The 25,909-nt window shown below is 41.7% G+C and overlaps 4 protein-coding genes and 2 long non-coding RNA genes across 7 annotated transcripts; 1 reads left to right on the top strand and 5 right to left on the bottom strand.

Moving 5' to 3' along the window:
- Positions 1 to 1,374: 1,374 nt before the first annotated feature.
- LOC100382762 (Expansin-B11) lies at positions 1,375 to 2,401 on the bottom strand. The gene has a single exon (NM_001175474.2). It carries the CDS (start codon positions 2,375 to 2,377, stop codon positions 1,568 to 1,570), a length of 810 nt encoding a protein of 269 aa, NP_001168945.2. The 5' UTR covers positions 2,378 to 2,401; the 3' UTR covers positions 1,375 to 1,567.
- A 4,436-nt stretch (positions 2,402 to 6,837) lies between these two features.
- LOC100282313 (uncharacterized) lies at positions 6,838 to 8,887 on the top strand. 2 transcript variants are annotated; one of them, XM_035962259.1, is made up of 3 exons: positions 6,838 to 7,621; positions 7,723 to 7,883; positions 8,139 to 8,887. In XM_035962259.1, the coding sequence occupies exons 2-3, from the start codon at positions 7,738 to 7,740 to the stop codon at positions 8,569 to 8,571; spliced, it is 579 nt and encodes a 192-aa protein (XP_035818152.1). In that variant the 5' UTR covers positions 6,838 to 7,621; positions 7,723 to 7,737; the 3' UTR covers positions 8,572 to 8,887. The 2 variants fall into 2 exon arrangements, with proteins under 2 accessions (XP_035818152.1, NP_001148697.1); NM_001155225.2 differs by having other exon boundaries at positions 7,199 to 7,621; positions 7,754 to 7,883.
- Positions 8,888 to 9,963: 1,076 nt separating this feature from the next.
- On the bottom strand, positions 9,964 to 11,933 carry LOC100281780 (60S ribosomal protein L21-like). The gene is made up of 2 exons (NM_001154700.2): positions 11,596 to 11,933; positions 9,964 to 10,388 (listed from the first exon to the last, which is right to left on the bottom strand). The coding sequence occupies exons 1-2, from the start codon at positions 11,830 to 11,832 to the stop codon at positions 10,131 to 10,133; spliced, it is 495 nt and encodes a 164-aa protein (NP_001148172.2). The 5' UTR covers positions 11,833 to 11,933; the 3' UTR covers positions 9,964 to 10,130.
- A 2,301-nt stretch (positions 11,934 to 14,234) lies between these two features.
- LOC103640445 (ATP sulfurylase 1, chloroplastic) lies at positions 14,235 to 14,872 on the bottom strand. The gene is made up of 2 exons (XM_023301033.1): positions 14,599 to 14,872; positions 14,235 to 14,407 (listed from the first exon to the last, which is right to left on the bottom strand). Exons 1-2 carry the CDS (start codon positions 14,797 to 14,799, stop codon positions 14,249 to 14,251), a joined length of 360 nt encoding a protein of 119 aa, XP_023156801.1. The 5' UTR covers positions 14,800 to 14,872; the 3' UTR covers positions 14,235 to 14,248.
- Positions 14,873 to 15,701: 829 nt separating this feature from the next.
- On the bottom strand, positions 15,702 to 16,222 carry LOC103641687 (uncharacterized). The gene is made up of 3 exons (XR_560446.2): positions 16,112 to 16,222; positions 15,864 to 15,920; positions 15,702 to 15,752 (listed from the first exon to the last, which is right to left on the bottom strand). It is a non-coding gene; the product is annotated as an uncharacterized lncRNA (long non-coding RNA).
- A 5,784-nt stretch (positions 16,223 to 22,006) lies between these two features.
- LOC109942450 (uncharacterized) lies at positions 22,007 to 22,595 on the bottom strand. Its single transcript, XR_002265302.1, has 3 exons — positions 22,505 to 22,595; positions 22,358 to 22,430; positions 22,007 to 22,263 (listed from the first exon to the last, which is right to left on the bottom strand). It is a non-coding gene; the product is annotated as an uncharacterized lncRNA (long non-coding RNA).
- Positions 22,596 to 25,909: the final 3,314 nt, after the last annotated feature.

The raw sequence follows: 25,909 nt of genomic DNA, 5'->3' as shown, positions 1-25,909 counted from the left end.
CATCGAGTTTGTGTGCTATTCATCCCTAGTGGTGGACATAGGAGGCCACGAGCTTTAAAAAGTGTTATTAACATGCTAGCAACCAGGGGCGCTCCTGATTTATCAATAAAACCCTACACCACTACGATTTCCTTGGTAAGAGGGTACCTCTATTGGCGCGATGCCAACAGGGTCCTTCTAAAGTGTATATCCATGGAAGAAGACATCAAGCTCATCACCGATGTCCACAAGGCCATGGGCGGATCCATGGCCCGAGCAGGGTGGGTTGTTGCCTAGGCTTGGTCTCTAGCAGGCCCATTATATAGGGGTATTTTATCTTTTTGTCACGCTAGATTTAGTCCTACACCTGAACCCTAGTGTAGCGCTAGATAGTTACACGTGCCGCCACATCTGCTCATCCACAAAAAACACAACATATGTCATCCACTAGACCCCTGGTGGCCTAGTATTCTAGCAGTAGCGGATGTGGGGAGCACTAGAGCATGTGGCCTTGCTTGCGACGGTGAGTGAATAGATCAGTATAAACCTGCAACATCCGTGCACCCCACCACAAAAAGGCACTACTGCTCCTGACATGAATAGTAGATTAGTATTCATAGTAGTACCAGGCGATCATTCATCTCACCGATAAACTGTTCAACATTTTTGGTGTGGTCAGCGCAACCTTACTGGTCCTAAGATGTATTTCAAATCATATCAGTTTAATTATATACTTATTGAGATGGTTGAAATTGAAAAGCATATGGTTTTTCCTTTAGTCTACAAGCTTATTGAATTGTCATTAATAGTGCCAGTTTCAATAGCATCGGTTGAAAGACCCTTCTCTGCAATGAAAATAATTAAGAACAAACTGTGCAACAAGATTTCAGATGAATGGTCCAATCACTTGATGGTGTGTTACACTAAGTGGGAGTTATTCAAAGCACTTGATAGTTCTACCATAACACGATGCTTTCAGAGTATAAAGACTCAAAAAATGAGTATACCTCATGTTATACAAGACTAGCACATTATATACATGTAAGCAATTATTTAAGCCTTTTGTAGTATATGTATTTTTTTGTATCATATGATCTTTTAAAGTTGCCTAGGCTTCTAAAATTTTCTAGCTCCGCCACTACACGACGTTGAGTGCGGCAGCCACTACAGAGCCCAGACGTTGGTTTGGAAGGCCTTCTGTCATGGCTTCTACTAGCCTACAACCCTCGAGGATGCCACAAAGCTAGTGAAAAGATGTAAGGCATGACACTTTACTCCAAGCAGATCCACACCCTTGCTTAGGCTTTACAATTTATAGTAGAAAGCCTACATTTTGTAGTATGAATGGACATCTTACCACCGTTAAGGATGGTCATACATGTAGAATCCATATGTACATATATATATCATATATTCCATTTTAAAATGTGGCCATGATAAAATTGGGATTGCATATATAGGAGATACATAGACAATACAATATTCGTGTTGTTGTTTGTCACACTCCTTATATCCTTTTATTAAATAAAAAATAAAAAATAAAGGTCTATCAAGTGTGCCATTTGATACTTATTATTATTTGGTTAGTTTATTTGGCGGTGTAGGCAGTGTTGGGCTTCCAGCCGGCGGGGATGACATCGTCGTAGACGGTCTTAGTGCCTCCCTCGGTGGTGAGTTGGACGGTGATGGGTCCCTTGATCGGCTTGTCGCTGTCCTTCCTCCAGATGGCGCCCCAGGAGTGCTTTAGAGGCTCGTACGTGTCGGAGCCCTTCTCCTTGATGTCCACCGCCACAATGTCGCCATCGCCGTCGACGTACTTGACCAACAGGGCCAGGTAGTTGGGGTTGCACCCCTTCTCCAAGTGGAAGGTGACCTTAGATCCATACTTGCACTTGACCCTTCGAAATTGCATGTCAATGATGCCCGCCTTGCGCAACTTCTCCTCCTCACCCTTCTTAGCCATGGCACCGAACGCCGTGCCCGCTAGGTCGAAGTGGTATGCCGCAATGGGCTCGTAGTTCATGTCCGTAATGTACACCACCACGGGCTTGCCAGAGCACTCCGCTGGCTTGTCACACTTGATCTCGAAGCAGGATCCACAACCTAGACCGTCCTTGAAGATGGGGACGTTGCCACACGCGCCCATGCTATTGAAAGGGGCCTTATTCACGTCCTTGTACCCGCAGCCGCCACCATTGTCGTCGGGGCCAGCACCTGTCGGCTTGCCATACCATGTCGCCTTGGCATCTAGCCAATCACTACCATATTTGGCTGTGATGTTCTTACCCGGGGGAACCTTGGGAGGACCACACCAGGCACCGCCTACCAGAAATGCTAATGCCACCGCCACCAGCACCTGCACCTGCACTAACGACCACATGATACTCACAACAGTCATCTCCGGTGAATGGTACCGTGATGTGATGAATGAGTAGGCAGAGGTCATATTTATATCAGGCCTAGTCGGGATAGCGATCGATCGAGAGAACTTTCTACGTAACAGCGCATGCACAAGTGAGGTTGAGCATGCATGCATCATGCCCGAGCGGTCTTTGCTCTTGGCCACCAGTTAATTAGCTCCATATGTCGGAGCCAGGTGACCACCAGTAGCCCTACAACATTGTTGGTCTCACCGTGATTGGAGGCAACCAATTTCGTGCCTCGCTCTCCAAAAAAAAACTCTAGATGTTGTCGTTCTCATCGTGTATGAGAATGTCGTCGTCCTTACATGCATGGTCGGCTCTAGCCCTAAGCGGGAGGGGTGACCGCCTAGGGCCCAAGAAACGAGGGGGCCTTCTCGATATCGAATTCATTATACAATTTTTAAAAATACCATATCAATTTTTGTCTATAAAATCATATACCATGAGTTTCATCTCTCTATCTCTCTTCTTATTAAATTCTTGTCGTGTCATCAAATTTGCTTATATGGCGAGCTATTTAATGAAGATGGAACTTAAATAAAATCTCCACTTGGAAAATCCTAATACAAAACTAGAATGTCCGACCTTCTTCTCCTGAAGGTATATTTGTATATATGCATCTCTAATTAAGTATCGTGCATCATCTGTATACTTTTTTTATTATGAATTGGCGCTCAAAAGAAGAATAAAAGAAGGGAACGTGTCAGGAGGAACCTAACCAATTGGTGCAACCAATACAACCAAGACCTAAGGATGGAGGTGGGATGGTCTTTTTAAAATATCTAGGGTGAGGTGGGTGGATTGTTTTGAAGAATGATATTTTTAGAAAAAAAAAACCCTCTCAACTTTATCCTTGTGTCTTGGTTGCATAGTTGCACGTGATACGTTCCCATAAAAGAAAGAGATATCAGCGATGTTAGAAAATAAAAAATAGTATAATGTTAGAAAATATTTTCCTTTTGTTTTTTTTATTTGATTTGAAGGTTCTGGAAGCGCTTAGCCACGATATACTTGGTACTTGCGTTATAAATAAAATAATAATAATGTGTGCATGAAGAGGTGTCCAAGCTTTGATCTTACCTAAGGGACTAAGATACTTTAGCTCTATATATCGTTTCCTTGAATAGCATACCTTTTGTTCTTTCGGCGTTTATTCTATCACATTTCCTCGAAACCAGATTAAATTATACCATGCTATCTCCAGCACAAAAGGAAAGGATAGATCGCGCTAAGCAGAAGACAAGAGGGTCGATCGAATCGGTGACGCATGCGCTAGCTAGTAAGCTAGCTATCCAGTATTCCTCCGCTCCGTTTCTAACTTTTGTCAAAATCAGTACTAACAGAATGACACATTATATTATTATACAACCAGTACTTTATTAGCAGTATATCTTCAGCTGCATATGCTGGCCGGCTGCCACCTGTCGACACTGTACTGCCTTTCGTTTCGTGTACTAGGATTGCATACCCATCTTTTAGCAATGTGATGTGCATGTGTATTCGGTATTCCCAGAGCGGGTGCTAGCTAGTTCTTTCATATACGCCTGCAGAGATTAAGAAAACAAAGCACAAATGCCATCATGAAGTATAAGTAATTAACAATGGCATTAGCACGAGCACCCTAAATAAACCAGTCGAGAGCCACACATATACGATACGACAGGGACCGGTCGGGAGCTGTGTATATATGCATGCACGTGGTGCGACATCATAGGCTATGTGGCCGCTGTCAAGCCACCACTTAGCAGGATGTGTTGCGTGCATGCATCAGGATGACTTTGCAAGCAGCTTGGACAAGACAAGATCTCCCCTGCTGATGCTGCTGCATCGATCTGCATATTTTATACTACTACTCTGGATCTGGGTCTGGGCTGGCTGCTATAGACAGGTGCCATCTGGAGCTAGCCTGGTGAGTGATGAAACGGTGTGGCCACATGCATGTTGAGATCGATATTTTTTTTAAAAAAATAATCAACAGGCGGATTTGATCACATCGATCTCCAGTTTGTTTTATGCTGGGGTTTCTTGCGCTCTATCTCTTCCTCTTCGGGAATAAAGTGGGCCATCAAAAGGCACACTTTACAGCAGGTCGATCACCTCGAACGGGGAACGAAATCTCGAGAACCAATAGTTTACTATTGAAGCTAGGACTGGACGGCGTGTGTTAATTAACTGTCGTGTAGAAGCAAATTAATCTACTCAAGCCTTTACTTTCATGTTTACTCCATATCTCTAGATTTATGATATATATAGTCTGACAAAATAAGTATGGATGGAGTATACTAGACGAGACGATCTGTGATGGTATATATATCAAATATGCAAGTGTACAAATACTTATTTTAAAAATTACTACTATAATATTAAAATAATATATTAGAAATTCATTTTTAAAAAAAGAAGTTCACGTAGTAATAAGATTTAGAATGCCTTAAAATAACTATATAAATATATTAAAACTGGCAAATAAATATAGAGAATGACGTTAGCTGTGGCTTACAAAAAAGCTGGTTAAAGTTGCCATTGCTAGCCTAGTTACCTTACAAAAAAAAAAGCTGATAGCTAGGGTTGACGCCGCCGCTGACCCGAGCACCAAACAGATTAAAATTAAGAAACATCAGCAGCATGGAAGAGCAGGACAGGACAGTGTAGCGATCGAGCTACGACATCAAATAGAGATGGTCTGATTATTACAAGATAATTAATAGACCGATCGAGCTACATCAAATAAAGGAGTTAGGCCTGGCTCCGGCCTGTGAACCGCGGCCAGGTGTGCGCGGTCAAACGACAACAGTGGCAAGCTAGGAACGAACACGCTTTATTTCCAGTTTCGACGACGGATCGAGAGTTCAATGCAGTCCCTCGATCGATCCCCTTTGCGTCCGCATGCCTTTGCTTTCGGGGGATGTGGACGCGCACAACTAGTATAGTAGCCTGTACGAGCGCGCCATTTCGCTAAAGCGAGCGAGCGGATGCCGTGTTTCGCTGGACACCATTCGCCGGCGGCGGCGGCCTAACACTGCGATGGAGCAAGAGCTGCACTGCTGCATGCATGCCTTGCTCGTCGTCGTCAGCAGGCAGCCAAAGCAAGCCTCACTGCCTCACACTCTCTTTCTGTTTGAATAATCGGGTCCATATTCGACTGTCTGGGAGGAGGCCCTTTTTCGCTGTACGTTTACGTCCACCTGACCTGATCATCTCGATATGCAAGCAGCTAGCAGAAGGGGGTACGGTGTGCGTGCGTGTACGATAGATTTGGTCCGGATCATGCATCTTGCATATCTTCTGCACATGACGTTCGAGAGAACCTAGCTGTAACCTGCGCTACGTGGCACTTAATTAAGCTGGATGCATGAACTTTACCTTCGAATCAGCTTCGTCTTCCTCAAATGCAAACTGACAAAAGAGAAATCGGAGTGGTTAGCTTATATATTCCCTCTGCCTAGCAAGTCTACTTAAGTATATGGCAACATTAATTTCTAGGGATGATTGCATTCAGTCGTAGATGATAGATTTGATGTCAACATGTTAGTACCCTAACCATTTTTACACGAGATATATTGCTATTAATCTTATTATATATATGCATGTAGCAAAAAAGATATGATGCTGGCTTGCATTGGCCCGAATTGGTTTACACTGTGCACTACTGCACACATGTTCAGCTTCTTGTCAAAACCAAATAAATAAAGCCCGTCAACAAGCAGGTCCTTTAATTTTCAGTTGATCCAACTCCTACTTTTTCACACTACAGTATATGGACTAGCTATAGTAGTGTCCGATTCCAGACTACTCTGGACTACCGACTGTGTTCGTTCCATCGATCACTTAACTAGTATTTTAGGCCACCAGCGACGCCATATCTAAATACGGTCTACCCTTAGACCTTGTATAGTTTATACAGCCATTCATTGTATATACACGAGGATGATTAGAAGAGAGAGAGAGAGAGAGAGAGAGAGAGAGAGAGAGATTTGATAGATTTGATGTCAACATGTTAGTACCCTAACCATTTTTACACGAGATATATTGCTATTAATCTTATTATATATATGTAGCAAAAAAGATATGATGCTGGCTTGCATTGGCCCGAATTGGTTTACACTGTGCACTACTGCACACATGTTCAGCTTCTTGTCAAAACCAAATAAATAAAGCCCGTCAACAAGCAGGTCCTTTAATTTTCAGTTGATCCAACTCCTACTTTTTTCACACTACAGTATATGGACTAGCTATAGCTAGTGTCATTCCAGACTACTCTGGACTACCGACTGTGTTCGTTCCATCACTTTAACTAGTATTTTAGGCCACCAGCGACGCCATATCTAAATACGGTCTACCCTAGCTTAGACCTTGTATAGTTTATACAACCATTCATTGTACACGAGGATGATTAGAAGAGAGAGAGAGAGAGAGAGAGAGATCGTAAGGGGATGATTGATATCAGGTACTTTGCGATAGAATATTAAGCTAGCTGATGAGGCAACACGCTAAAGATGCTTTTCAGCAAGACTAGCTATCTAGCTAGCTGCCTCGCTCTCGCGTTGCATTGCATCATCATCTATCACCGCACAACATTCTAGTAGCTAGACAATATTATAATATGATACGGTACCCTGAGGAAGCTTAGCCAAGTGGGAGTGGAATTGTGACTCTTTAATTCCTCCCCCTCCGCCGAAAACGACGTGACGTCCATCGCCTCCGCCCCCCGCAGGCCGCAGCGCGAGAGAGCTCCCAAGCCCCCAACTTGCGAGCTCGTATAAATGGCGAGCATGGCCGCCCAGATTCTAGCTGTCATACAAGCCGGGAACCAGACCCCACCAGCAGCACTCCATATACTGCATGCATAGAGATAGATAGATATATATAGAGCTTAATTACTATAGTCGTCGTCGTCGATCGTAACTGCAATAGCTTTAGTTTTTGCAGTCATCAGATAAATATAGGGTCCATAAATATATCCATCAGCTAGCTGTAACTGCAACTGCAGTCGCAATAGCTATAGTTTTCAGTTGATTAGCTAGCTACTAACTACAACAAGCTAGGCAAATCGATCAAACTAAGGCTCGGCAGCGGCAGCGGCATGGACGCGATCAGCAGCCTGTTGCTGCAGCAGGGATGGAGGAAGGGCCCCTGGACGGCGCTGGAGGACAGGCTGCTCACCGAGTACGTGCAGCAGCACGGCGAGGGCTGCTGGAACTCCGTCGCCAAGCTCACAGGTATGTATGTATCATGTATGTACCACGTTTTGTGTATATGCATGCATGCGTCACCACTCACCATATGGCAAATGTCGTGTGCTCGCCGCCGCGGGCGCTAGCTGTTGCTGACGACGATGCATGGCACGGCAGGGCTGCGGCGGAGCGGGAAGAGCTGCCGGCTGCGGTGGGTGAACTACCTCCGGCCGGACCTCAAGCGGGGCAAGATCACCCCCGACGAGGAGACCGTCATCCTCCACCTGCACGCCATGCTCGGCAACAGGTACGTACGTACCCGTACGCGTACGATACGACGACGTACACAATGATGGTTGATGAGTAATAAATACATGCGAACTAGATAGATATAGCATAGAGTGTGTGGAGCACACTGTATCAGATTAGATTATTCCTCTCCGGCACTGTTGGTTTTCGCCACCTCAGCGTGTGCGCTCGTTGGTGTTGGTGTTGGTGGGCGGCGCCTAACCTTGCTGGGGAAACTGAAGCGGTGTCGCCGTCGTGTGACGCGTGCGTGCAGGTGGTCGGCGATCGCGCGGTGCCTGCCGGGGAGGACGGACAACGAGATCAAGAACTACTGGCGGACGCACTTCAAGAAGGCCCGGCCGTCGCGGCGCGCCCGGGCGCAGCTGCTGCACCAGTACCAGCTGCAGCAGCAGGAGCAGCGCCGCCAGTACCTGCAGCTCCTGCAGCCGCAGCAGCTGCAGCAGCAGCAGCTGGGGGTGGTGAAACAACAGCAGCTGGAGCAGCAGAGCCCGCCGGAGCCTCATCACCAGGCCATGATGGACAGCCTGCAAAGCACGGCGGCGTGCTACTGCAGCCCGGTGCCGGAGGAATGCTGCCCGCTCCCGGCCGACGACGACGCGGTGCTGTGGGATAGCCTGTGGAGGCTGGTGGACGGGGATGGATGCGGCGACGGCGACGGCGATGGCTCCAGCGGAGGCGACTACTAGCCGGCTAGCACGTACGTGTGCGTGTGTATGCCAGGCTGCCAGCCAGCCAGTGTAAAGAAATAAAGCGGAAGAGGAGGTTCTCTTCAGGTTTCAGCTGCTGCAAGCCAAGGATCCTGCTAGTGGTAGTAGAGACATGCTAATTTTCCTACGAGAATAGACGATCATGCTTCATGCTTTTTTCCCCTTTATCCATGAACCATGAGCAAGTGACATTGTGTATCGAAGGGCCCTCTGTTTATGTTATTATGGCCTGATTACAAGGTTGGAATACCTTCATGTTCCTTTTGGTTTCAAGAATCAAGATCATGTTTTAGCATTCCTGATCGTTTGGTTTTAATCTGTACTAACTTTTATTACACAATATTTTGTATCTATGTATTGCAGCTGTAATAGTCTAAACAGCTGACTTAAAGCCATAACGAATAGGCTTTGTCGAGAAAGAAAAGAATACCAACTGCTAAGCGCATAGCTACTACTACAGTACTACTTGACAAAAATTGCATGGGAAGGTGTTACTTTTACGCACCACAATAGCTTGACAGAATCTGTGTTGCCATTAGCTTACACGCAGTGGTAGAAGTAGAACTGGGACGCCACGCCGCATTCAGTTGGATCAAACCCGGTTATGGACGTTTCAGGCGTGGATTCAGAATGTATTTTGTTAGCACTAAAATGAGTTGATGATACTATATCTTAATGGAGATGACACCAATAGTTATTTTGTCTAAATCCATTTCTGGGACGTTTTGAATAGGCCGTCAAGTTCCGGCACCTTTTTTACGAGTTCGAGTAACTAAGTGTCACATCTTGTCAAGTTAGAACACCGACCTGCACATTGATTACTGCATAATGATTAGGATGCATCACAGGAGTTGCTCATAGAAGGATTTTGTTGTCCTGGCTGGACATGGATGGCCGGCTACTGAACCTACGTAGAGACCTCTGCGAAGGCGCCGCCACAGTTGGGAAGCGGTTCAGCTTGTCAGTAATGGTTGGCACAAGAATCCGAGAGCGCTGCAGCATGTCAACAATGGATGGCTGGCGTCTGGTAGGTGGTGGCGATCTCCGTTGAGCCCTGCCCGATTCTTCGTGCCTCCGACGGTTCTCCACTCTCTTCCTGCATCTCCCCATTGTGCCGCTTGTGACTCACAGTATCCTCCTACGGGACTCGAGGATTTCCAACCTCAGCAGCCGCAGCCTGTGCAGCAGACATGTCTGTGGCAGCCTGTGCGAACCATTGTCAACACACTCAATGCCCAACCGCATCCGCTTGACCACAGCACTCAGGAAGCCACCAATACACTGATCAAATCCATCTTGGATTGAGCCTCGGCATCGGTAAATGAAAATGCAGACGGATCTCAGTAAAATCTACAAACTCAAAACAGAAGGTAAAATAACAGGTTGCAATCAACCATGGCAATAAAAAAAATCTTTTGACGCCAACAGCAATAGCCACATGAGTTCATAACACCAGAACAGAAGAACTAGCCAATTATCAAAAAGATTCAGATAAGTTTGCCAGCTCGTTTGAACTGCTGAAGGTACAAAAATTCTCTCTAGTAACCGCCCTTGAGATCGTTGACCACATCATAAGGAATAGGAGTGACTGTCTCGAGTGTAGCACCCTCAACCATGAAGCCAGGTTTGGGTCCCACAGGCTGCCTCTTGGTGCTGATCACCTCACCGCGGGCCTTGGCATCCGCCTTGAGCTGGTCATTCTTGGCTTTCCTCAAGCGGAACTCCTCCGTGCAACGGGAGGGCTGCACATGCTCCACGCGGACATGGATCCGCTTCCTGATGATGCGGCCATTAACCTAGAGACACCAGAATAGGTCAAGTGTTAACATGGCAGTTCAGTCTAATTAGATGCACTTAACTCATGCCACAAAAAATACGCATGTCAAGGGTTGTTTCTATCCAAAAAAGAATAGTAGGGCGTATGCAGCTTTGCAAACACTGGCTCTACAATAAACCATATAACTTTAAAGGAATTAAATCACATATCCAACAGTTCAGGAATGGGAGACATGTTTTACTATGAAGCAAACTTGAACAAAACAAGGCTTGAGAATAACTGTATTGATCAATATTAACACGAAACTTGTACTGTGTAAATAAACAGGAAAAGCGATTGCAGAAAAACATTACATATGTATCATCCAAATAGCACCCCCCATAACTGTACTAGTGGTACAGAAGAGGTGCCAGAATGACAGATTTTGATGTATGCCCATCACACGTAGGACGTGTGCCACAATACCCTCTCTCGTGGAATACCACGCCACCCCATGACTTAAGAGGTAAGCGCTCGGCCTAGGGCAAAGAGAACATGAAAAATGAAACAGTTGACACATCAACACTCGATGTTATGGAACACTTGTCAAAACGAGCACATTTTCACCACACCAGGACTTAGCAATTTCAAGTTCAACTTCGAGTCAATGACATGTGGAGCCAATGGTATATATCTAAAGTTGTGATCTTTTAATAGTAAGTATATGTATCCTATTATTCCAACTAAATAACGACTTTCTAAAGAGAAATATGAACTTTTAAGGACAACTACAACATGCCAGTACTAGTCTCAACATGGCTTAAATGGCAGACCCAGTGCCGGAGGCTAGCATCAGTGGGGTCTACACGGGCATAAACCGAGGCAATACTTCTCCACAAGGGCGGATAGGCTGCTTCAACCCGCGACCTGACACGATATGGAGAATTTCCAAGAGAAGTTCATCCCAGCCCTCTGAAGTTCCCTATGCTACCAAAATCACAAGCCAAAACTCTGCACAGTCTAAAATACCATAATTACGAGCGAATTTATGTGATATAGTACAACATTAGCCTACATACATTCACTAACGAACGAAATGGTCTCAGGCGCACGACCATAATGTATCTCTGTATTATTAAAAAAAAACTACCTATGCATCCGTGTATTAGCATCAGCAGCATAGATCTAACAAAACGAATGCTGATACGGAACGAACGACAGCATGGTAGCTGGTGCGGGAGTTATACCTGCTTGTTGATCTCGACGCCGATGGCGCGCTTGGTGACGTTCCAGACGCTCCCGGTGCGGCCGTGGTAGAACTTGTGCGGCATGCCCTTGTGCACGGCGCCGTTAACCTTGACGTCGACGTAGTCGCCGATCTTGTAGGTGCGCAGGTACGTGGTGAGTGGGATGTACCCCTTCTTGCGGAAGGGCCGCGCGAACAGGTCGCGGGTCCGCGACCGCAGCCCGTGCCCCGCCGGCATCTTCCTGCTCCTTCCTCCTTACTGCGGTTGGGCGGCGACGGCGGTGGGCGGGAGGGTGCGGCGCTAGGGTTCGCAAGGGCCTGGAGGTCGCCCTTATCTATAGGTGAAGTTTGGGCCGTGGCCTGGTAGCGATGTCTCTATGCTAGTTTTACAATGGGCCGTAATGGGCTAAACGTTACTTGGCTGGTGAGTCCATGCTTTTTTTTTAAGGTGGTGGTGGCGGCGGTGGGGTGGGGCGGGGCGGGGGATCGCTTTGTTTTTGGGTTGGTGCCCCTGGACCTAGTAACCTCCATTCATAAATATATGACTAGGTAAGTGCCCGTGCGTTGCAACAGGAACACATAATACCATGGTACTGTTATGAGAAAAGGTTTCTTAATACATTTGTGATCATATCCATACATAATTTTTGTTATTTTAATCTGGTTGTTTCACCACTACATTGTAATCATCAGTACCATGCAAACTTTTATATATGATATTTAGGTACACGTGTGTTACTACGGTTTTTAAATGAATTACCTTGTAATTGATTCAAAAGGATCCATAGCAAAAGTACGTAAGCTTACCAAAGTTTAAGAGAATATTAATATGGTTAGATAGATCTTTGAATCTCTTTTATAATAAATTTATAGGTATATGCCCGTACGTTGTCATGGAAGTTAAAAATTGGTATGAAACATATATACGAAACGAGAAACATCACTATAATATAAGTATGTGTCCGTGCGTTGCCACGAGAGTTAAAAATTAATATAAAACATAGATAGAGAATAACAACATCACTATGATATGATATGCAAGGAACAGAATACTAATAGTACGATGATGTTGTCAGCTTAAAAACATAGAAGCTAGTTTCATCACCGATAAGATCATTGTGGTCCAGTGTTCTTAAGTCGGTAAGGCGAGCAAGTAAACATGACCATCGTCTTAATGCCTAGGCGGGCAAGGTGCCTAGAATTATCCAAGCGCTTGGAGGCCTACAAGACACCTTAAAAACACTGTTGTGGTCCCAGACAATAAAATGTGGTTGCCTTAAAAACTGAGAGCATTGACGAAGGGAGCTCACCTCCATCAAACTGCAGCGTGGCGTCACAAATGTGCCTAAAATTCTTGCATGAACAAGAATAAAGATCAAGTTAGTCCTTTTTTACTGAGGACACAATTAAAGTCCTAGCAATACAGTAGACTTGTTTTCTGCATGAACAAAGCTAAAGATCAATTTCGTCGCCCACGATAATAACTCGAGTTTCCCTCACGGCTGCTTTCACTTGATTCACTATGAAATATAGCAGTAACAACAATATGCTAAGCAATGTCTGCTGCTCATTATGATTTGCATGAATCGAGTATAGGAAGAAAGGTTAATCTAATCACTACAAAAAGACTTGAGTTTTTTTTTATATAAAACTGCTACCGGAAATTGCAGTTGTATACCCAGTATTATGCTTGTGTTATTCAAAGTGTTGTGTTTTTTAATGTTAATGACAACAGCTCTGCATATCAACTAAGCGAGAGTTCTATATATAAGGAAACATCACACTCAAACTGTCTATGGAGTATTTACACTATTTACTGTGCATACATGTCCTTCTGTGGTTTTCGTTACTCTTAATCTCTTTGATCCTATTCTTACCCACAACTTGGAGGGTCGTGGCATGTGTATTCTCAGTATTGTATACCTCATTGTGCTCTGTTTAACATTAATTTTACATTTCAAGAATTGCCACAGATATCTCGAAGTTATGTGTACCTTCTTTGATCCTATTCTTACCCATGACTTGAAGGGTCGTGGCATGTTACGATATGTTTTCTTTTCCGGCCATTTCCATGTTGTGCCATTTTATTTCTTTTGAATCATGAACATTTCCTTTTTTTCCTGCCATGTAACATTATAGTTCTTGCAAGTAGTGAACCCAATAACTTATTCTCATTGATATAAGTAAAAGATGCTTAAAAAGAACTGGTTATAAAACAGCAGAAGACAGCTTCATGTTTATATCACCAGAATGTATATGTACAACAATCTGGCAGAGGATACATAGCCTGTCCTTATTAACACCAAACATTTGATGTGCAACGCTGCCAGCAGATAGGGCACACCACTTACAAAGCACACATTAACGTCCAAATCAAGCCCAGTGTTTTTAAGTCTTACAAACCAGTATACAATCATACAACAACGGTTCTATGTCGCAAAGAACCGCTTGTGCTGATATAGTAGGGTTCCTTATCTGAAGCGCTTCCCATATTTCAGGCTGCAACTGGCTCGCGCAGCTTGCTGCTGCCCTCGGATGGCACCAAGCTGTCATAGTATTCAACGAGCACTTTCTAGCCACCCGGGCACATAAAACCATCCGGGGGACTCTCGCGGTTCTTGGCAAGAGTGCACATCTGAATAAGGCATGATTAGTTAGGATTTGACGAGTGACGACAAAGGATTGGTGCTGAAAATCACAACATCCCAGCAGTTGTGAAAACTTACCTTTGTGCCAGAGATGAAGAGGAAATCATCTTTCCTTGATGGATCGAAGAAATCCATTTTCTTTTGCTTTGTGTCATATGCAGCCACCTGATCCGGAATAAGAGACAAGAAAAATGTCAAGAAAGCAGACAAACAATAAATCTTTCTATTTTCTTGATAACTAAAAACATCAAAGATTGACATGTGTATAGATGTGAAGAAAATGCTAATTGCAATACATTCTTTTACTCACTGGATGTGCATGGAAGGAAGAGATCTGGTCAGGAAGGATGGCATACCTTGAAAGGAAGGATGTTGAGCCTCTCGAGGCCAGGAGCCATGCTCAAAACCTTCTTCCCGTGGTCAGCATCATAGAGGTCCCTTTTCTCCGTGGGATGGCTCATACCAGCAGGATCCCTTCCAACAATATAGAAATTTGCACCAGCATTAATACGAGCCTTAGCATGCCACTGCACCTCAGTTGGCCCAGCATAATGCATTGGAGAGGGAAAGATCGCAACAACAGTTGATTCTGGGTTGAGGACGCCTTCCTCAAGAACCTAGTAGAAATCAACAGTGTTAGAACAGTACAAGAATCAGAACTTGAACATAGTATAGTCCACCAAACCACCTGTTTCATTACAGAAAAAGCTATCATTCAATTCGCACTGGAGTTTTAAGTAATTGTTGTCTTACAGTGTAATTGATATTTTACTGGAATTTAGATAACTTTGGGTACACTTCTCTGGAAGCTTAGGCATATTTCTCTGCGCCAATAGCAATTTCCATCGTTTCTCAAAAAAGTTCCAGCAAAGCGCCTGATTCAAAACGTGCATCCTTGGCGCAGCGCCGAGACACCAAAACCATGAACCAAACAAATTGCTTCAGAAAACATCACATCACTGCATTGTGAATTCACCAACATATGCATGCTTCACGGAGGCGGTTATTCCTCACCGGCCATACAGTCAGCTTGAGGTCTAAATTTTCATCAGTTCCTGAAAAGAATCCAGGCAGTTCTGATTCACTTTCTGAGGGCTCTTTAATGGTTAACCCAAGAATACTGCGAGTTCTTGTTCTAGCATCAAGCATAGTTATTTTTATTCAGAAGCTCAGTTTGATATGTGCCTATTACCTCGCCTCAGGTTATAGCGTATAACCAGCAAACACTACATCTTGTTAGACAAAAAGTCAACAAATAGATCAAAAAAGTACCTATTCCTTCTGCTTCTGGATGGATTCGATCTTTTTCATGTAGTCGTCTAGGACTTTCTGCAGAATTTGTACGAGAAAGTTAGCTCCCACTGCATCTAACAGTAAAAAGCTTTCCAAGAGATATAAGCATATCCTTGAGGACCTATGTGCAACTACAGGAAGAAAAAAATAGAAAATTCATCCTCACTTGTAGATCAGCTGATAAATCTTTCACGTTGTCCTCAGAAAGCTTCTTTTCCTACATAAGCAAGTGCAATTTTTTTGAACAAAAATAAGCAAGTGTGGTATATGAGTTTTATTACAAAGCTATGATGGCCCACAAGGACAAGTGACAAATGAGAAGAGCAACCTTCTCTAGTTTATCATAAGCTTTGATTGCATCTCTTCTTATGTTCCTTATAGCAACCTGCAAAAAAACACTTACTGATATCATATTCATTATAGTCCAAACAGGATAAGATAACAAAGTGGAACTTATGTGTAAAAAACAGAAATGCTTAGTTAAAAAATCTCCAAGTAAGAAGATAAAAAGGTAATGTTGGAAATGGAAGCAAAAACATAGTGAGAAAGGTGGAAAGATAAAATTTGGGATAATACCTTGCCATCTTCAGCTAATTTAGCTACTGTCTTTGATAATTCCTGCAGAAACATCAATAATTTCAGAAGGCACCAAATTGCTAAAAATTTAAGAATCAGCGAGGACATAAGAAGTTATAGGTGAGTGCATGTGCGTTGCATTAGATGTCCCCTGTGCAGTTTGATTCCTGACATGCAAATGGTAGGCTAGTAGTTGGTTTACTTTGGTCTTATTTCCAGGTCTACCCCAGCAAAAATGAGATTTTTCTCAAAAACGCCTTTTGCTTCATCTTCTTCTGAAAATTCAACTAACGCAGTGCCACAGAAATGCCTTTTGTCAGAAACATGCCGCGGTAGCCTCACACTATTTACCTGTAATGCAAATAGTACAAATACAAATACTATTAGCAGTATTTACTATTCACATTGCAAGATCAATGAACATCTAGTATTCGAATGGTAATGGCCTAAGACACCAATTTATCATATTAACCTCGGATGCATAACGTCAAGGATGTGAGTTCATACAGTACATTTCCAGCTCAAAGAATTGTTCTCTACATTACTTTTATGGAAAGACATAAGTTAGGTTAGGTAAGTTATCTAGTCAGTTCGTATTAGGAAAATCTAGAGGTCAGTTTCCTAGTTCCCAAAGTTAGCTAGATGACCTCTCTTATAAACGCAGCCGAGTCTTTGTTTAGGGATCAACCAAGAACAAATCAAAGTTCTCAAAAGACCAGCATGGTCAAAGCCTGCTACCACAGAAACAACCCCTGGTTGATGAGGGAACCTATCGCTATTATCAATCATAACAATATTGAATGTCTAATAGCAATAGGAAACTTTATCTATCTTATATATCAGTTTCCTATTTGCATAAGTTCTGCTGACACCTGTGATGGTTGTAGTTTTTTACCCCTTACTTTTAGGTGCAACAATCAGTGCTAAAAGACATGTAGCATACCTTGCCACACTGAGCAAAAAAAGATTCGACTTCCTCCAGTTTTACATGAAGTGATAAACTGCTCATGAAGTGATAAACAACTATATAGCAAATCTTGGATGGCTAGTAAAAATAGAAAGGGAGTTTGACCGAAAATGATTTCGTACGATTAGCAAACGCAGCATCCTGTAACACCACAATTAGCTCTGTTCATGAATAAAGAAAGGATGCGTAGTTGCGGGCTTTAGAGAAGTCATGGGGAAAAAAAGAGGACAAGATTTTTCTGTGGACAAAGGGGCAAAGATGGAACTGACAATCCGCAATGCAAGTCCTAAGGCAAAGAAAAGGAATTGCCCTAGTTTTCTGTTTGCAAACCCCAGAAGGCAGAACAAGCAAGAAGACGACCAGAGAGCTAAGAGAGTACCAATTGGTTTTGCGCGCAGCTGCGTTGACCGACCTGCAATGGTGCCCTCGTGCTCGGTGAGGATGCGATGCATCTCAACAAGCTGCTCGCAGATGGTGGCATAGATGGAGATCTGCTTGCGGAGCACCTCCATCTGTTTGTCGATCATGACCTTGACATATCCTCTGAGCTTCCATGAGAGGCGTTTGGCAAGGTTGAGATCTTGTAGAATGGCACACCAGTCTCATTAGCAATGGTATGTGCAAGGTGGTCTTTCCACAGCTAGGTGGGCCACGTGCGCGCAACCAATCGACAAAGCTTGTGTATTCCTGAGAGATCCCAACAAACCAATAAAGCATGTGTCTGTAGAAACCAATTTAATATGCACATGTTGAATGTCTAACAATTCAACTGAAAAATAATCCCATTGTATTTCATTCATGACATGCATTTTGTACTGTTCAGCCATCTCCCCAACACTATGGCAAATTACTACCTAAACAATAGCCTATAAAAATCAGGAAACCAAATCTAGTTACGGAAAAATTTGAAACCAAACATAGAGCGTTCAGAGTTTATGGTGATGGTACTTATACTATATAGTAGTGTGAGTGCATCATGCAATAGAGCTGAAATAAAATCTGCATAGTACTTTGATATTTCAATGTAAAAAAAGGATATACCTCTTTCACTTGCTTTCCAATGCACAAGTTGAGATTTGCTCTAGCTAGTTGCCGCGCTTCCGGTACTGGTAGAAGCAGGCGCTTTTGGCGCATTATTTGTCACAAAAAAGAACACAATGAATTCCTTAGATTAAGTCTTTATCCCACCTTTCAGATGTAAGGTCAATGAGATCAACGACCTTGTTGAGTAATCCTCTAGATATGGTAGTTTAAAGAATTTAAAACATGTATTTATCGAAACTGCCGATTGATTCTTGTCGTCCAACTTTTTTTAAGGCGACCATGGCAGGCACATGCACGGTAAAGGTCCACAACGTCTCACTTAAAGCATCAGAGCAAGATATTAGTGAGTTCTTCTCATTTTCTGGTGAGATTGTGCATGTAAAATTGAAAAGGTTAGTGCCAATATCATCTCCATGATATATTTCGGTAGCATAAGCGCATGCATGATTTGACCTAGAATGCTTTTGCAGTTGTGATGAGCGGTTGCAATTTGCCTACATCACGTTCAGAGATAATCAAGGAGCAGAGAGGGCTATGCTTCTTACGGTATAGGTTTTTGCGTTGGTTTCTACGGTCTGCTACAAATTATTTATGACGATGATCATCTTCATACATTTTGCCAATGAAATAAGGGCCTGCAAATTTAGTATTATAAACATACCTTGGGGCATCTTTGTGCATATCGGGATTGTGAATCTCAAGAGTAGGCTGTGGTTTGCAGGCATTGTACATTTCGACCGAGGAATACTAGAACATTGCAACTTTGGAGCCCAACCTGAAGTTGACACATCCCAAATAAATGAACAGAAAAGGTAGTACAATACAATGGAAGCGAAATAATTTATGAAATGCAGCTAATGTTTTGAGCTTACCCAAAAAAAAGCGCAGACAATCCGTATTGAGTGAATGCCCACATATTGGCAGCCTTCTAGCGGTTGAGTGGCTTGAATACTAATTCCAGCATCGAGCGCCTTCCCAAATAGCTCGTCCACTCGATCGATGTCTTCTTGCAATTGCTCCTATGTAATGACCATTTTTTAGAACATTATTGATGAGAACTTTAGAAGCCTCGTGCAGTAGAAGTTTGTCAGAACAAGTACCCTACAAAAGGATTCAGCAGAATATTGTGGATTTGCTCCAAGGGTCACGGTACAGAAAGGAAAGCTGACTGAAATCTTGTTTAACAGATATGCTAAGTCAACCGTCCAAATGCTGCAAACAAAAGTGTTAAAGGGCGTCAGTTTTCCAAACAAAAAAATGGAGCCTGCGTTCTTTAAGTATACCTGCATTTTTTGGATGAAGCAACTATTGCATTTTTCTGAACTTATGACTACTCTAACCAAATATTCTCTTATGATCATTGAACAACAGTCATTTAGCTCTGTACTACTACTTTCCTTTTTTTGTTCCTTCTACTTTCTGGATGTGCCATGGTTAGGGCCACAAAATCAAGGTGACAATCATTTCTTTAGTTCTGTTGTACAGCTAATTGTACTTAAAATTGTAAAGTTCCAGTCCTAGAGAGAACCTCGTGGTGCGGCAGAGCCTCTCGAGATCGGCAATGTCATCGCAGCAATCAATCCCTAGCGTCCTGAGCACCATGAGCACGCAAGCGAGGCCGTAGTCCCAGGTGAAGGCCTGCTGCACATGCGGAACCTGCCAGCACGAGAAGTCCATGACAGGAGCCAAATTTTGTCAAGCAAACAGATTTACACTATTTACCTCATCCTAGTCTCCAAATTTTGTCAAGCAAACAGATTACACTATTTACATCGGCCCCAACTTTCTCTGTTAGCCCCTACTCCTCTGTAATCGAACCTCAGCATCATGTGGTAGTCGTCATGCTTGTCGGGGAGGAGGCGGTGCGAGGCGAGATGGTCGCGGAAGGCGGCAACGACTCGCTCATCCTCGGGTGTCCAATATCATCATCAGGTGCATCACCATATTAGGGTAGCATACTACCTTAAAAACAAGTCATTACCTTCATCCCAACTATTTGCACCAAGTTGACAGCATTTCCAGTCGCCTTGAACATGAACTTTGCCAATGACTGTAAATCCTATACTGTTGAGGTCACAAGGGCCTTGCTGCAACATGAAAGATTAGAATAACGGCAGGTTACAAAGAAGGCATGAAGTCTTCGAAGGCCTTCCACAGTCAAAAGAGTTGAGAGAATCAATATGGCAATACCTTGTGTTTGTAAAAGCATGAGATGGCAAGTGGGAGCCCATAACATAATTGAATAAATGTATAAATTTTGAGATGGCAAATAATGGAATAGTGCACATGTTTGTAAAGACATAAAGAATGCTAGTAGCATATGCTTCAACTTCTAACCTTCAACTTCTCAGTCGCAACTGCAAGCTGCTTCTGAAATGTTTGAATCTGTTCTTGCTGTGTATTGCACGTTTCCTAAAAATAGAGAACAATTTATGTCCAATAGTTACACACAGGAGACTGGAAGCATCAGCTAACCCTCGAGTGTGTTCTTGTTCAACAAGTGTACGTAAAGGGCAGCCAGAAGCTACAGCAGGTGCTTGTTCGTAGTCCCCTTCTTGACCTGAGATAGTGCGCTCGTCTGCTGAGAGCACCAGAAAATGTGGGTGGCTACTTGCTCCTGATATGCTCTGGTGCCCATCTCTTCTATTATGATGACAGTGTGACCTACGCACTGCAGCTGCGGCAGCCAAGTGCTGATTAATGGTTCCTTTATGGAACTAACACATAAAATATACACCTGAAGAGGAAAACAGCATACGAGTGTTCATTTGTGTCTCCAACCAGAGTATATAGGTTTTTCCCTGAAGGTACATACCATTTGAGAGATCATATGGAGGTCCAGTTGCTTCAACATTAGCGTGGTTTGATGCATCCCTTGGAAAATGTTCATTGTCCAAGTTAGAAGTTCTTGATTGGTTCTGCAGATCTGCAAAAGCCATAACCATTTTTTTGTAAATTACAAGATATACATTTGCTATTCAGTGAGCAATGAAAAAGTTAACAACAATTCAGTTTCATCTACAACCGCCTTTGTATATCTCATCGTTGCTAAACAATTCATATCGGCTAGCTTCTGCGTGATCAATCATTTGTTCTCCTTCATTCAGCTCCATGTTAACTTCCATATGGCACTCCAAATGCTCCACATGGGAGTAGTTTGACTTTGACCAAAATTCTGTGTTCTCAAGCATTTCTGCTGATCTCACAAAGCGACAACATTAGCAATAAATCAACGGTTATAGGGAAGAAAATTTGTGCATCCTGCAAAATCATATGCTAAAATGGCCACATCATTATACCTTCATGGCTTTGGAATAAATCTTCAGAACAATCAATGTTGGCAGGCATCTCGAAACAACCTTGATTGACCTGTATTCAGCAACATAAGAAATACAACAGTCTAAGGTTATACAAGACTCGAAACACAAAAGAAAATATTATATATGATATTTTTCTCACAAAGTCACAACATTTAGAACCTGTTTTCTTTGCTCCCAGGCAGCTTTGACAGGCACTGTGGGCGTCTCCAGGCATCCGATTTTGGGCACCTGGGGATGACATCCTTGCCTGGCAACGAAGCTGCCTAGGAAGCTCTGAACCAAACGGTCCGTTACTGCATGAGTGCTCAGTGGTGGACTGGAGGTATACCCTGTATACTGAGTGCTGGCTGATAATAACCCCCCAACCCCAAGAATGACCAATTTTATCAAACAAACAAAGAAATATGTAATGCAAGATATGCAAGAAAAATTGAAAAAAAATGACAACTCTTAAATTTCTTTATGTTCCATTCCTAGTACAAAAAATAAGGTCATTGGTTCAACAATACAAATATCACCATCTCAAGTTGAATGAGCCATCCAAAGACCAATGCATCGTTGAAAGTACAGAAATCTGAACTGCCTTCATATTTGCAACATATAACTAAAATATATGTTGGCAAATGTTCCTAACGATACTACGAACCTAAAAGGCAATAAAATTAATTAGGATAATAAGTTGAGTATCATTACAAATAAAATCATATCTATCTGATGTGCCTAATAATTTCTTGTATTTCTTCTGGAATGTTGTCTTTGGATTCATTGTCCTTGTACTTCAATAATTCTACTAAGAATTTGGTCCTCAGGTCATTCCCATTCTGCACATTCATTATTACATATCATAGAACATGATTAATAATCAACTATAGAAGAACAATATTGACAAAGTATTAGAACAAATAGGGTACTCACAGTGCAAATGCAGGGTAACCTTATACCATTCCAATCGTGCATAAAGTTGATAACAAGAAAGCCAGATAAATCCCTACAAATTAAAATAATACGTTGTTACATATATGTAGACAAAATTAATAAGTTGTTCGGGTTAAAAAAAATTACCAGTTTAATGTTCTTGGAACCCATGTTGGTACTATACGACGCCACATATAAATATCGTCTTTCCATGTAGGATTGACCAATTCCATGGCAGCATTCATATTATTGGCAATATAATGTATATTATGTATATAATGCATGCTAGGATGATCACCCTTAAACCATGATGGTATAGGCATGGAGTCCATTACATAGATGCTTCTCGTGTCCATGTTAAGTACATATAAGGTGAAGTGACCCATGAAAGAAAAGGGCAATAGAATCTTCAAGTTAAAAAAATAGTTCAAGTAAGAGAAAAAACAAGATTACAAAAATGATGAAGAGTATAGCTTACTTGTTTGCAATCTGAAACATCGTACTCCATGTCAGGCCAACATTCTAATAATTTTGCCAACATGTTGATATCTGGCTTTGCACGAAGGCGAGGGTCTCGACCAAATTTAGTTATGGACTACTTTTTGTTAGTAAAATAATTATATAATGAACACACTTATATGAATAAAGACTAATTACTTGAACTTACACAGAACTGTAGATCCATGTAGTGGTATTTGTCTTCCAACAAGAACAAGGCATCATTGCATGCGATCATCCGAACAGCCATGTTAAAACAATCTGTATCTATCGGCTTATTTACATCCAATATATCTTTAAGTTTTTGAAGACTTAAAGAAATTGGATAAGGTTTAGTGCTCTGAATCCAATGTTTCCTATTCAATGAACAATTGTTTTTATAGTTAAAGCAAGAACATATGTGTTGAATATTTACCATGCATATACTATATTAAATGAGAATTAACTTACTTTAAATATTTGGCGTTGTCTATCCCCATGATATATGTGCATAATACAAACATCAGTTCTTGCGTGTTTGTTGATGTTACTTTAGCAGGCAGAACATATGGAGATATATATGGTTCAATCTGATGTGATGTATTTGACGATTTAGATAACTCACATGGAGTATCGATTATTTGAACATCACTTGAACTCTCTCCATCTTCATCCACATTGTGGTCAAGATTTTGATGCCCTTTCTTTGTGTTTAATCTCGAGTCCCATAATATTGCAGGTAACTTAAACCTAAACATTGTTATATCATCCTGCAAGTATATAAATTAGAACAAAAGAAACATTGTTCCTATAAATAAATATACGTCCTCTACCTGAGTTACGTTATCAGATAGGGAGGATCCTGTCCAGTATTCCATATAGTTTATCATCCATAGCCCGCAAGATACCCTAATATGAAATTTAACAGATCAGGTGAGTTTCTATGTATATATGAAAATAAATATAACCAATTTTGTAGAGTTGTGGTCACATGAATTTTACCCATCCGTTTGCATTTGTGTTGTGATCTTCTCTATAACTGGCCATGATGCAACATCAAGGTTCGACCACTTGCCTTGGTAAAGCTCTTTATGTTCTGCTGCAAGTTTAATCTGTCTTTCTATACCTTTTAACTATGTGTATATATAAAACATATCAAGATTTATAGATAACAAATAATGTAATGATGAAATAATCATAATATAAAAGAAATGATTACTCACTGTAGTATAAAGGTCTCGGCGATCCGTTATTTGTTGTCCCATAGAATCGAGTACATGTACCTCATTTTTTTTTGCATTCAGAACTGCCAGGTACCAGTGAAAATTTTCTATATTCATTGGAATGAACACCTTCATAGAACATACATTAACATTAATTTGTAAATATTGTGCACCAATATATTACATATTACATATATTAAAAATGAGATGAGTTTTAGGTCAACCATGTCAGACTGTAAATAGTCGTCCACCCTTTTTTCAATTGTGTCTTCCTTACAATTTAAGAGCATTTTAGGGTCGCCATCACGCTTAAGCAGACTGGAAATGAATGTGTTCTCCAAAAAGACCTTTCCACCTTCTCTATGAAGTAAATGCTCTTCATTCCTAATACAGTGTATATATGCACTGAGGGCCTGTACACCAAAAGAATACAATTAACAGATCAAATATACATGCTAGCTTTAAATATGTATACCATACTGTATAATATGATAATTATAAATATATATACTTTATATTATTGTATATAATATGGACATACAGATGTACTTACTTCGCCAGACACTTGGATGTCACCATGAAAAAGACATTCCATATCATTTCTATTTAACCATGCGCTGTCGATGTCCACCACAACTTGTTTCCCCGGTAATGTTTTAATGTATTCAATAAGCTGAACATCTTCTGGGGTGCACTTATAATCTATACAATGAAAAATATTATACGTAATAAGCAAATGATATATGCGAAAACCAATAAGATGCAATAAGACAAGAACAAAAAATTACCTTCAGAGACAACTCGAGCTACATTCAATTTCTTTGGTTTCTTATGTTGTGATATTCTAATAAGTGTGTCCAAAGCATCTTGTTTGTTCTGCTCAGAACTTATTTGACTTGATTCATTTGGAACATCCAAAGATGTCAGGTGTATCACATCTGTATGAGGAGTGAATGAAACATAAGTCTCTTGACAAAAGCATTTTTAGGAGTACTTATAAGACAATATTTACATTTAGGAGTGTAGATAAGAGAGCCTACCCGGTTGTGTCCCAAGATCGGCTTCAGTTGACACTTTTACATGATTGAAAATACAGTCAATGCCTACTCCCACAACATCGTGTGATTGTTTTGCAGCATTACCAACACTGACCTTACTATCCTCGCTCTCTATATCTATGGCGCACAAGAGAAAAATTAAGTGTCAAAAAAATATTTAATATGCAGACCTTAGTTTTTTTGTAATTGATAATAGCACTTACCCAATTCATGTTCATTAGTGTCATTAGTTGACAATTGTGCTGAACAACCACTTCTAGCCACAACCTCATACGATGGTTCAACAGTATTGCCAACATCGGTATTTCCTTCCTCCACCACTATATCCATTGTAATTTGGTATGTACCCATCAGATTGAAAGTGTCAAACATAATTTTATTGACAAAAGTATTTTAAGTATATAAAGTACATCGTCAAATAGCACGAAACTAAATAAAACACGAACTTTAGCTTAAGTTCTTCATTCATATAGATGTGACAAGTGAACTTGTATAAACTTACGGAGGAAAGGGACACAGGCCTGCCACCATCCTATTTTGATTAAGTATACCCGATGCCATTGATCTTATAGGATGTATATCATGGCAGTATTGCAAAGATACAACATTGCTCCTTATAAAAATGCTAAAATAATATGAACAATATATTGTTGTATTATTATGACTGAATTTAGAGGTATCAGAATTTAGCAACAAACAAAGTCACTATCAATTTAAAGGTCTCAGAATTTAGCAGCAAACATGTAACTTGGAGTTTAGAAAAAAAAGATAGCAGCAAACATGTAACTTGGAGT

This window comes from Zea mays, chromosome 9 (assembly GCF_902167145.1).
Source record: "Zea mays cultivar B73 chromosome 9, Zm-B73-REFERENCE-NAM-5.0, whole genome shotgun sequence".
In the NCBI taxonomy this organism is placed as follows: domain Eukaryota; kingdom Viridiplantae; phylum Streptophyta; class Magnoliopsida; order Poales; family Poaceae; genus Zea; species Zea mays.
Note: the sequence above shows the minus strand (reverse complement) of the source record. Positions and strands in the feature narration are given on the sequence as shown.